This window comes from Etheostoma spectabile, chromosome 6 (genome assembly GCF_008692095.1).
Source record: "Etheostoma spectabile isolate EspeVRDwgs_2016 chromosome 6, UIUC_Espe_1.0, whole genome shotgun sequence".
NCBI classification, from domain to species: Eukaryota; Metazoa; Chordata; class Actinopteri; order Perciformes; family Percidae; genus Etheostoma; species Etheostoma spectabile.
Genome location: NC_045738.1, coordinates 6,308,605 through 6,319,782, shown reverse-complemented (window position 1 = coordinate 6,319,782; position 11,178 = coordinate 6,308,605). Strand labels below are relative to the sequence as shown.

Genomic DNA, 11,178 nt, shown 5'->3' with positions numbered 1-11,178 from the left:
ACGACTGCCATCTGCAGGCCAGCCACTGACCTGCATCTCAACATATGTGTGAGGGAGGTTGTACTCTGGAGGCAACTTCCGATCGTTGTTGATGAGGTGGTCGAGAATAGACGGGCTGAGCATAGGCTGAAGAAACAAATGAGGCATTCACACACAATCCTCATCATCAATCCTCAACATACAATCCTTAAATACAGTGTTTTATAGTCCAACCGTAACTGCTGTCTATTCCAAGGTCACATTTAAATTTACACAGGTAATAGTCTATACCGACAACGATTTATTTAAGGAGTTTTGCCGGATGTTCCTTTATTTTAGGCCGGATGTTTCTCACCTTCTGCTTTTCATTGTGTTGGCATTCTAAACGCCGGTGGATTTATGAGGACTAAGATCTCTGCAGTGTAAATCCAGACAGCTAGCTAGATCTGCTGAATCTGAGTTTTCTGATGAACAACTATAAAAACCTTTTGAATGTTCTAACAAAACAAATGCCTTCCCGAGGCTAATTTGCAGAGGCACCTTGCCTGTGTCCAGTGCTTAGCACCGCCCTAGACAATGTGAGAAAAACGTGATTTTAAGAAACGCTAATAAATCAGAGCACGTTTTGTTGGGTGAAATGTTGTGTTTCCTAGCCAGAGTTTCCTCTGTAGCACTGTTACAGATGGGTCGGGCAATGTGAGACTACACGGGTAATAACTTGCTTAGAATCTGACAGTAGAAAATTTAAAAATACTACAGAAAAAGAAACAGTTACAGTATTCACAATATTTCCGTACCTGCGTATCCAAGAAGATGACTCTCTCCTGTGTGATAAAGAAATCAATGCCTGTGCTCTGGTTTCCTCCTCTCTCCTTGATTTCTTGAGTCTGGGCTCTGAATACATAGCCCCTGTGCAAACAAACACAAATTACATCAATTAAAGTCACTGCACTAGATAAGCCAAAAGAAAAGAATGTATAGCATTATATTCTAGACTATTCTCGCCCTGATCAAATAATCTTATTATTAAATTTAACTTTTAGATGATTTATTTTACTGGTGATGGCACTGGTGTTAACAATGCTATATCTATAGTACAGGTTGGTACAGCACTGACAGTACTATAAGTCTAACAGTCGCTTTTACTGGCAGATTGTTATTAAACCTAAATTGTAGTCCTTCTAGGTTTAGTGTCAACTGAACTTCTCATATGGTAAACATGGATGAGAAAATCCTTGTATTATTGTTTCAAATTCCCCTTACATGCTGGATTACATTTTCCTGTCATTATTGGAAAGCCTCATCCTCTTCCACATCATTTGACTGTGAATTCTTCATGGATCAACTTCAGTTTTAAGCCAATATTCTTTTCACTGTTGATAAATGAAACATAATTTGCACATAATCAAGCAGTTTAAAAGCTTGAGCTCATTGTTGGCGTTACAACCAACCTCACCTTTGATCTTCCTCTGGAGTATTGGCAGATAACAGTGACATGACTGTAGATTTCCCACTTCCCTGCAGGCCAATGACACCCACCACCAGCATATCTGTCTGGTCCCTCAGATACTGCAACAAATGACAACAAAACACAACTTCCTTTGACTTCATACAGTACAGCATAATGAAAACACTAAAATACCCATTAATACAATGGCTCCACAATGAACTGAGTTCATTAAACATGAACTCACCTCCATGGCACTGTCACACCAATTCATCTGATCATCCACAAGCTTAATGCTGTGCTTCATCTTCTCCGGAGGGAGGAGTTTAGACTGGCCCACCATGGCTGGAAAGCATATGAAAAGATTCAAGATTCACTTTTGTTTTCTCTGCACATTTGATTTGGCCTTAATGAGCGCATCCAAGTAGAGTATTTCTAAACATGGTTACTGACATTTACAAAAATAAAACATTACTTTTGTGAAATCTACAAAAACTCACGGTCAACAGCGCTGCTTGATGGAGATGCACCCATTCCTCTGTTTTGGATCTGGTAAACAGGCTGGGTGGGCCGCTGCCCTTCCCTTTCCATCTTGGAGGGCCCTGGACCAGAGGGCTGAGCTGCCGCTTCGGGAGGGGTCCCCAGCTTCCCTCCATCATCCCGGGCTTTCATTAGCATGATGGGCTTCTCCAGGACTGGAGCTCCACTGACAGGTGCATTCTGCGACGGCTTGGCCTTAAAAAATTATGACAACAGCACCAGTCAATAGGTGGCATGACCGGCTTGGTAGACGAGCTTAATACATAAACAAACTGTACTTCTATCATGATCACCTATTAACTGTGACACATTTTTGGTTTTGCAAATATATTCCTAAATTTTAATGTCCTTGGAAAAAGATATTAACATTAGAAAATGTACATTATATGTAAAATGAAATTTTGAGAAGAAAGTTTGGCAAAAAGTAGCAAAACTTTTTTCTCAAACATAACAGACATGATTTTAAATATTGCAGTCACAATAATGCATGTTTTTACTTTGCGGTCAATCGGACAATCCTAAAAACCATATGTTCTGATGTCTTTATTATTGTATGTATTTTTTTGGTTTTCAAAGAGGAGAATTACAATAAGAGCTGAGTAACTGAGATAAGCCAACGTACCCTTTCCCCGGGGGGTTTTGCCAGAATGATGGGGGTCTTCTGAATAAGTGGGCCTGGTGGATCCTCGCTCCCATCCTGAACAGACACGTTAAAGTGATGTCAAAAGTTAAACTCAACAGTCACAACAACGCAGACACGTGAGAGCATGGGTTTATAGTATAGCTAAAGTTACCCTTCGTTCTCTCGGTTGATATTCTCGGTCCCGACTGGGACCTGACAGATTTTGACCAGGAAGTCCAGCATCTCTTTCTCCCCGGCGTCGCCTCCTCCTGCGCCCCTGCCCGTACATCCCGGGCTGGCTGTGGCCGGACTCGGACATGTCGCTGCTCACCCGACTCACCACAGCAGCACAACCGCTGTCAACAGAAAGCTCGCTAACGATAGGAACCCAGTTCAAAGCAGAGGGGAGCTAAATATAACGTTACTTTCATTAAAATAGCTTAGAAACTAGAAATCTGCTTTCAGCTAGCGATCACTTGACTATTACTGTCGTTGACGTTTAAAGAAATCTTGGATGGTCGTTGGCTAAAGCTTTCCGTTAGTGCGCTTGTTTTAGAACTCGGCGTTTACCGTTAAGGTACGACAATGGACTGGTTCTTGAATATCAATGCGCTGAAAGAAACTCCACCCGACTGAAATTATTTTTTTTTCCCAATCAAACAAACCTTGTTCGTCGGATAAATGAAGTCGTCATGAAACATCGTAATGATGTGGGTAGTTCCGCTGTCGTGCATCAACTATCTGCACTTTCTCATTCAAATGAATGGGAAAGTGTGTCCAACCCTTTGACTGGTACTGCTGTAAAAAAAAACACCAAAAGTCAGGTTCTATCCGAGGGATTTGCCTGTTAAAAAAGGATGTTTTTCCTCACCACTGTCGCACCAAATGCTTGCTCTGGGGGGAATTGTTGGGTCTGTGAATGATAGAGTATGGTCTCTAGAGCTACTCTGTAAAGTGTCCCGAGATAACTCCTTATGATTTGACACTATAAATAAAATGTAATTGATTGTAAACAATGTATTACAGTCTATGGTTATACAGTAGCCTAACTTATAAACGCTGTTAGTTTATAGTTGTTAAGAGAGTTTAAGAGTCTCTTCCAATAAAAAAATGCATATTTACTAAAATAGTTAGTTTAAATATGGTTTGCGTTAAACCCGTCATAACGTTTTAAGTTAATCAAATTGAAATAATAATATTACGTTATATCAAAAACTATTTGCCCCGGAATTTTTACCTGGGAGGTGTATGCATCCCGCTTCCGGTTTTAACCGGATATGGAGGAGTCATTTGAGCGGACGCCATGAAAAAAGACTTGAAACGTAAAATTTGAAGGGTTTTTCTTTTTGTTATGTAGCTAGCTACTATCAGAAGTATAGCCACCTGTATAGATGGATGCGCTTCAGACACAGATCTTGGATAGAGGATATAATACAGTTATTTCTCCGAAAACCGGAATCATTACATACCAGTTGACGTTAACGTTAGCTGTTTGTATAACGTTAACAGTTAAAGTTAGCTAACTGACAGGACGAACCGTCGCCTTCTAGTTTGGATTCATCAATATTTCACCTTTGCTCTGTGCTGCAGGCTTCAGTGTTTGGTCCAGTACTCGTGGACATAGCTAGCTAGCTAGGTGAGTAACGTTACAGTTTCCCTGTGCAGGTAGAAGTGTAGCTAGCTAATATATAAAGATCTCCCGTCACAGGATTCAAACGCAACCATATTCTTACAGTAAAACATAACGCTATGTAACGGTAACGTTGGCTAGCTTAAAGTGGGGGGACAGTTAACGCTAGGTTAAGACAGTAAAGGGAAACATAGCTAACGCTAGTGTCAATGGGTTTTGCTGGTAAACTAGGCAGCGTTTATCATAGTGAGGTAATGTGAAGACTCAAAATGTAGCTAGTTAGCTAATTCACACTAGAGCTGCAAATGATGAATATTTCTTTTCATTCATCACTGTTCTGTCCAAGGTTTCTACCTTGCTGCTCTGCTTGCTCTTTGGGCGGAATGGTTGGGTCTCTGTATATTAGTGAATGTTGGCTAGACCTAGCTACTCTGTAAGGAAAGTGTCCCGAGATCACTTCTGTTGTGTTTTGACCATAGAAATAAAATGGATTTGAGCTTTTAATGTGTTGCGTTTTTGAGTCATTGATTTACGGTTTAGTCTTTAAACGATAAGACATGTTTAGCTAACGTATTACATTCTCCCAGACCCTAAGGTGATCTTATAACAATGGTTTAAGACAAAAACAAAACGTAAGAGAACACATGTATGCAGCTTGCTAGCTCAGTGAGGCTGTATATCAGCCATGTCAACCATTACAATGCTAACACACTATTACATTACATGTTATTAGTATTTCATAACACAAAGTACAGTTTAGGCTAATCGGAACGCATTAGTTCTTTAGGTATTTAGTCGTAAACCAAAGTATTGTACAAATTAAAAAAACACCTGATGATGATTTTAGATGAAAAGTCAGAGCATAGCTAAGTTGGTGGGCTTCTGTCTGGGGACAATGACGTTCTGATATCAACTTAAAGAAATTAGCAACAATGATAAGATATGAACTGATTTGTTTATCAGTTTACAGTATTATTTCAGCTCTATACATATATAATAACTGGCAGAGTCTTAAGACTAGTCTGCTATGATGCTTGCATAAAACCTGTAATATGTATTTACTACCAAACATTTTTTAAGTGACTCCATTTTGTTTTAAATTGCAGACCACCCAGTGGTTTGCCTGGACCAGCTCGTATGTCTGAAGACTCAAGCAGCGATGAAGAATGGCAGCTGGATGCACACCCGGTGGCGAAATGTTGGGAGTGTGGCAAAAAGTTCAGCAAAATAACTAGTTTGATGTCTCACTACAAAAGCCACAACATCAGAGCTACCTGCTACATCTGCAAGGTCACATTCCGACGCCTGACGTCACTATCCATGCACCTGGATAATGCACACTCCCCACCCCTTTGCAAAAAGTGCAATCAGTCTTTCAGTAACGGGTGGGAGTTGAACAAGCATGCAGAGACATATTGCATGGGTTTTAATCCATTTCAAGGAACTCCCTCTTTGATTTCAGCTATCATATATCAGAATAATGACAACTTTCCTATTGACGCAACTGCACAGCAAAGCATAAAGTCGGTGCTGCATGACTCAGTGTCTGAGTTGAGGCCTCAACAAAGAATGGCAATGAAGCCTGAGAGAGCGGAGACATCTAAAAACAGTGTAGAGTATACAGTGGGTGAAGATGATAATGATATTGACATTGAAAGTGATTGTGAGGAAGCAGATGATTCAGCAAGCACGGAATCTGATGACGAAGATAAGACACGCTCTCAACCTGCAGACTTGTGTCCAGATGATCCCGATTCAGATGGGGGCTCAAGTTCAACTGGATCTTCCAGTGAACCTTCTCACAGTCCGCACACTGAAACCGCCCCTGCAGCCCTGCCTACTGCCAATAGTTCAATATGTGCTGCGTGTGGTAGAGGGCCGTTTCGGTCAATGAAGCTTCATTTGCTGCACTGTAGTGGTATAAAGGTAAAATATCAGTGTTCAGTGTGCAAGAAGCTCTTTCTAACTGAATTGTCTCTAAAGGAACACTACATGCCTTTGTATTCCTGTAAAATCTGTGGCCAAGTTTTCCCAAACAAGAACTCGTACCATCATGAACAGTGTCCCGTGGGAACCAAATCACCTCTGGTCCTCTTTTGTCCCGAGTCAATGCCGCAAGCGTGCAGCATATGCAAATCCTTTTTCACCACTGCCAAAAATTTATTAATCCATGTCACCAAAGTTCACACGTCAGTGGTCAGCACCAAGGTGTGCATTATTACCAATCCATCAGTGTTGACTGATAAAAAGGTTTCACCAGGTTACAGTGGCACCGCAGCCCATTCAGCCAACAGTAGTCCCAATGTAGTCAACCAGGTCATAAATGCAAAACTCTGTGTTAGTCAGGCCCATGCAGGGTCTCCGTCTATCCCTTCCTTTCTCTCAACCTCCTCCCATGAAGGCAGACCTCCGGCGACTTTATACAAGGAGTCCACTGCTACACCTGTCAGATTGGGGAAAGACGGTGCCTTCGGTCCAACCACTCAGCCTGTAAGCCGTCTTTCTGCACCTTTAAACGTCCCTCCTGGTGCCGCTGACAAAACTTCGGCCACTGTGGCCTGTGACCCCGTCACCCCATCAATGCCCACTATTATGGCTATGTTTGAGAACGACAGCCAGGACATCGCTTTGATGAAACGTATGAACACAAGATGGCGCTCCAAGCCCCTTTACCCCTGCAGGCAGTGTGGTGCCATCTTGCGGCAGCCCTCCCTCATCATCCGTCACCGCTACCTCCACCGAGGCTACCGCTCACACCAATGCCAGTGCGGCCGAGCATTTAAGCACCGGCTGCACCTGTTGCGTCATTGCGTTCAGCACGCAGAGACCATAAGCTACATCTGTGTCAGCTGTGGGGAGACTTTCATAGGAGCAACACTCTTAGCTGAGCACATGAAGGGCAAGTCACGGAAGAAATCACATTCTGCATGTACATGGAAACGTAAAGTTAAGAGAAAGTGCAGAATGCCCTTTACATGTGCCTGTGGACAACTCTTTTTTAGGCCTTCAGCTTACATATGGCACCAACTTAAAAACAGGACAAAAACGAAACAGTTGAAGATGCCCTTGGAATGACAAAGCGGACACAAGCGCTGGTTTCTCCATGGCTTTTAGGTACTCCAGCTTTGTGCACCACACTTTAAAACAAAGTGTTAGAATAAAAGGGATCTTTGACATCTGATTGTCACTGTTTTGTTTATTTTTGTACACATTCATTCTTAATGGGTTTAATTATAAGCACGTCCTGGATAGTTGTTAACATGTTTTCACCATGTGCAAATGATACATTTTAAGCAATGTTAGAACAGAATCATAAGTTCTTATGGAAACACACCAACGTACAAATTAATCCACAAGTAACTTGTCTCAGTATTGGATTGAGTTCAAACACATCAAAGCTCCAGTTTATCTTCCAGAGCAAGCGTAAATCCAGTTTTGCCAAAATGTTCTCACAAAGTGCATTCTTATCAGTGATGTGTGTGTGGAAGTTTCTGACTGCTCTTGTTTTTACTACAGCTGATACATGTTATGCTCATAAACATTGGAGATGTCTTGGTATACAGATTTTAAAAATGAAATTGCTTCTTTTATATTGTTATATAATCTTCATGCTTGTTAAGGGTCCTCAATATTATGTAGTTTACATAATTTATGTCCACTAGATGGAGCTGTGGGTTGCTAAAAGACAACCCACGTTCAAGTTTTGTTGTTCTCAGAGCAGGTGCAAACTGTTAGCTTTTCCTACATCAGATGATTACAACCTTAAATGTTCACATAAATCTTTGAGTTTCAGATGACATCCCTTAAACAAGCACAGTTGGAAATAAAAGTTTCTTCCACAATGCTTAAAGTGACATTTAGTTTTTTTTCTCTGTTATAAGCATCAAAGCACATTTCATTCACAATTCACTTGGTGGGTTAGGGGTAAGCAGAACAATGATGACGTGTTAAAGAGTGTATTATATTCAAAATTCCTGTTTCCAAACAATAATCAACCATTTAACCATTAAACTGTCAGCTAATGAAAAAGAGTATTTGCAAGACCTTTTTATACAACTGATTAGGCTAACTGTAAAATATTGCATGGAATTTTAAATAAAATTAACATGTAAAAATAAGTATCTTATTCCACAGGAATAAGCAATGATGGAGTCCATCAATGTAACTTTACAAATAGTTAAAAGAGCAAGATCTGGAGCCTGTGCACCATCACAAATATATTAAATATATGCTGAAAAGAACAGATTTTTCAAAATGCGCTGTGTGATTCTTGCCACAGTTATTGGAAGTCTTGTTTTATCTGTATACTTTTACAGTTATGAGTCACTGTGCAGTGCACTCAACACAGGGCCAGAAGATGAGATCTTTAGTAGGTATGCCAGTCCTTCAAGTGGTTCAGCATGTTAAGAGTCTGGAGCAGCTCCGGGTGGAGAGGATTTACCGTCTCACTTTGAGTACTGTAGATGAAACAATGACAAACACTATCTGTTTCCGTAACAAGTGTATGAAGCCATGTCACCTGCAACAACAAAAATCAGCCCATAAATGTGTTATTTTCCTTAGTAGGTACGATTCAGCTTAGATACCACATCCTGCATTGTTTTGAGAGCAGATCTGTGCAATGTCGCTGGCAGCTAAGTAATGTTTACCTAATCTCTGGGTTTCGGTGACGGAGAACCTGAGACAGCAGCTCAGAGGTTTGTTGGAAGCAGCGACTCAGTTCGTCCAGCTTCTGCTCCATGGAAAGGATTCGCTGCTCCAGCTCCCGGTAGGAGTTGTTCCAATTGGCACTGAGGTCGCACATGATCATCTGCATCTGTTAAAATCAGACACAGGTTTCAGACATTGTTTTTGCATTTACAAGGGGAAAACACTGGGAGTAAAAACTACAGTCATGAATCTAATATTACTACAATTTATGCAGAAACATTTTAAATGTACAGTAAGTTGAAGCTTTGGAGAGTTGATGTCACTGAGTGACTCACTGGGACAGACTCAAAATCATCCCAGTGTTGGCAACAGAAACTGTGTTACTACATTTGGCAACCCTTTAAGCAACTTGGTTATAAAAAGAAGCCAACAGCAACCAATCTTGTTACTTTTTTAGAACACTATGCTCGTGGCTCAGGCTCAGCTGCTCTCAGTCAGTAAGAGAGAGGAGCATGTTCAGTTTACTACAAACTGCAACTAGCTGATTGCAAAATGGCCATGACATGGTTTAATATTGACATGTTACCAAGGGGCTACACTTGGAGTCTCAAAAATAGGAGTTTTTTCTATGTAAATCAATCAGGAAAATGCATTTTTAAAGTGCACAAATGACACAATAATGCATCCCACCTGGTAACGTCTTTATTTCTTGGGTTTCTTCCACATGGAAATTTTTCTGGGTCTGTTCATTCCTGACACAAATGACTCCTGAGACATTTTATGGCGATTTTTGAACAAGCATTTAATGTGTCTGAATACCTAGTAATAAACAGCAGATTGTAAAATACTGCATAATAGTCTATGTAAGTGGTGAGTGTTTTAGCGGGATCTTTGTCATCTTAATTTGCATTAGCCTTTCCAATGCAACATTCCAGTGACAGCTGTTGCTTACCTTAGGGAGGTCCACCATCTCACTGACGTAATCTCTCAGTTTTTTTTGTTTGAGGCGTAAATGCCGAAATCTGCGCAGAAAGAAAAGGTTTGATAGCGCTCAGTCATGTGGAACCATTTCAAACATACTGTGTAATGTAATGTAATGTGTAGAATTCAGGTTATATCTATGGTTTAAATTCTCCAATGAGTTCTGAAGTGCATATCCACGGATGAAGCATCCTATGTTTGGAATAATAGAGCAGTCCTCCTGGCACCACACATAACCCCTGATTTGTTGAGGAAAATGCTGACAACTGAGTATTCCACTACTCAACCTGCAGGAGTCGTGCTGTTTGTTAAATAGCTATAAAACATCGCTAGAAGGGTTTTGACATGTTGGGGCTACATTTAGTATCTGGCGTATCTGGGGTGGATGAAACCACCGAAAAAAGATAGATGGAAAGCTATATTGCAATCAAACAGCCAGTCTCTGAAGACATTAGAGTGGTGGTCCCATTAAAGTATGATGTTATTAATCCCAAAGTGTGGCGATGCCTCCCACTCACACTTTCCACAGTGCATTTATTTATAGTGGGTCTGCCCAGTTCAAAGCAGGAAGCAAAACCCTTCCACCCAGGCTGACACACACTCACTTATAATCCTCTTGTCAGAGCATACAATCACACTTCTGGACTTCCTGCCTTGTGCAATACACTTGTTCTTAGAAGCTCGGGCTTAATAACGACAGGACACCACTTAAATGGAAAAATATGTTCCAACTGAATGAAGATGGCTCCACATTACAATGGTGTGTATTACTGTCAAATGATACTGTAAATAGTCAAAACAAATAGCCATTTTCCAGCATGTCTAAGAACTTTGCCTTGAATTCTGTGTAATAAAAGTGTCAACCCTTGTTCCCACATGTCCTACTCACATAAGAGGGCCACACGTCTTATTAGTAATCTAAATTAGTCATTAAAAACTGTGACTATGATTAAGCATGTTGACACAAAGTGAATGACACATAAAATACACATGTAAGTCAGACAACCCACCACACATGTACATCCCTCGCCAAGATACACACACTACAGACATCCTGCCTGCACCTACAGTGGTGCCCATAAGTTTAGGAACCCATACTAAAAAAAAGAGGAATAAAAAAATCATCTTTTGGAAATTGATCATGATGCCTTAATTAAAAAAAATCCAATCTTTAAGGACACCAATTTTCTTTGTGAATGAATAATGTATTGTGAATACATAATATGTTCCTTAAAATACAGGTGACATGAGTATACACACCCCTATGTTAAATTCCCATAGAGGCGGGCAGATTTTTATTTTTAAAAGCCAGTTATTTCATGGATCCAG

The 11,178-nt window shown here is 40.6% G+C and overlaps 3 protein-coding genes across 5 annotated transcripts in view; 1 reads left to right on the top strand and 2 right to left on the bottom strand.

Moving 5' to 3' along the window:
* The window catches only part of smg9 (SMG9 nonsense mediated mRNA decay factor), an 8,697-nt gene extending 5,457 nt beyond the window's left edge, over positions 1-3,240 (bottom strand). The window contains exons 1-7 of one of the 2 annotated variants that reach the window (XM_032518348.1): positions 2,761-3,240; positions 2,589-2,663; positions 1,927-2,161; positions 1,674-1,771; positions 1,436-1,548; positions 777-888; positions 31-126 (exon numbers count right to left, since the gene is read on the bottom strand). In XM_032518348.1, coding sequence (XP_032374239.1) covers positions 31-126; positions 777-888; positions 1,436-1,548; positions 1,674-1,771; positions 1,927-2,161; positions 2,589-2,663; positions 2,761-2,907 — 876 coding nt within the window. In that variant the 5' untranslated portion in view covers positions 2,908-3,240. The remainder of the gene's footprint in view (positions 1-30; positions 127-776; positions 889-1,435; positions 1,549-1,673; positions 1,772-1,926; positions 2,162-2,588; positions 2,664-2,760) is intronic. The other variant, XM_032518347.1, reaches the window with a different exon arrangement.
* A 605-nt stretch (positions 3,241-3,845) lies between these two features.
* On the top strand, positions 3,846-7,425 carry LOC116691018 (zinc finger protein Xfin). Its single transcript, XM_032518326.1, has 2 exons — positions 3,846-3,910; positions 5,325-7,425. Exon 2 carries the CDS (start codon positions 5,356-5,358, stop codon positions 7,291-7,293), a length of 1,938 nt encoding a protein of 645 aa, XP_032374217.1. The 5' UTR covers positions 3,846-3,910; positions 5,325-5,355; the 3' UTR covers positions 7,294-7,425.
* Positions 7,426-7,839: 414 nt separating this feature from the next.
* The window catches only part of kcnn4 (potassium intermediate/small conductance calcium-activated channel, subfamily N, member 4), a 22,255-nt gene continuing 18,916 nt past the window's right edge, over positions 7,840-11,178 (bottom strand). Inside the window, exons 7-9 of one of the 2 annotated variants that reach the window (XM_032518342.1) lie at positions 9,821-9,890; positions 8,868-9,034; positions 7,840-8,737 (exon numbers count right to left, since the gene is read on the bottom strand). In XM_032518342.1, the coding sequence (XP_032374233.1) occupies positions 8,734-8,737; positions 8,868-9,034; positions 9,821-9,890 (241 nt within the window). In that variant the 3' untranslated portion in view covers positions 7,840-8,733. The remainder of the gene's footprint in view (positions 8,738-8,867; positions 9,035-9,820; positions 9,891-11,178) is intronic. The other variant, XM_032518343.1, reaches the window with a different exon arrangement.

What these genes read in the sequence shown, in the direction of transcription:
- LOC116691018 (XM_032518326.1), top strand. Translation starts at nt 5,356, where the DNA reads ATGTCTGAAGACTCAAGCAGCGATGAAGAATGGCAGCTGGATGCACAC.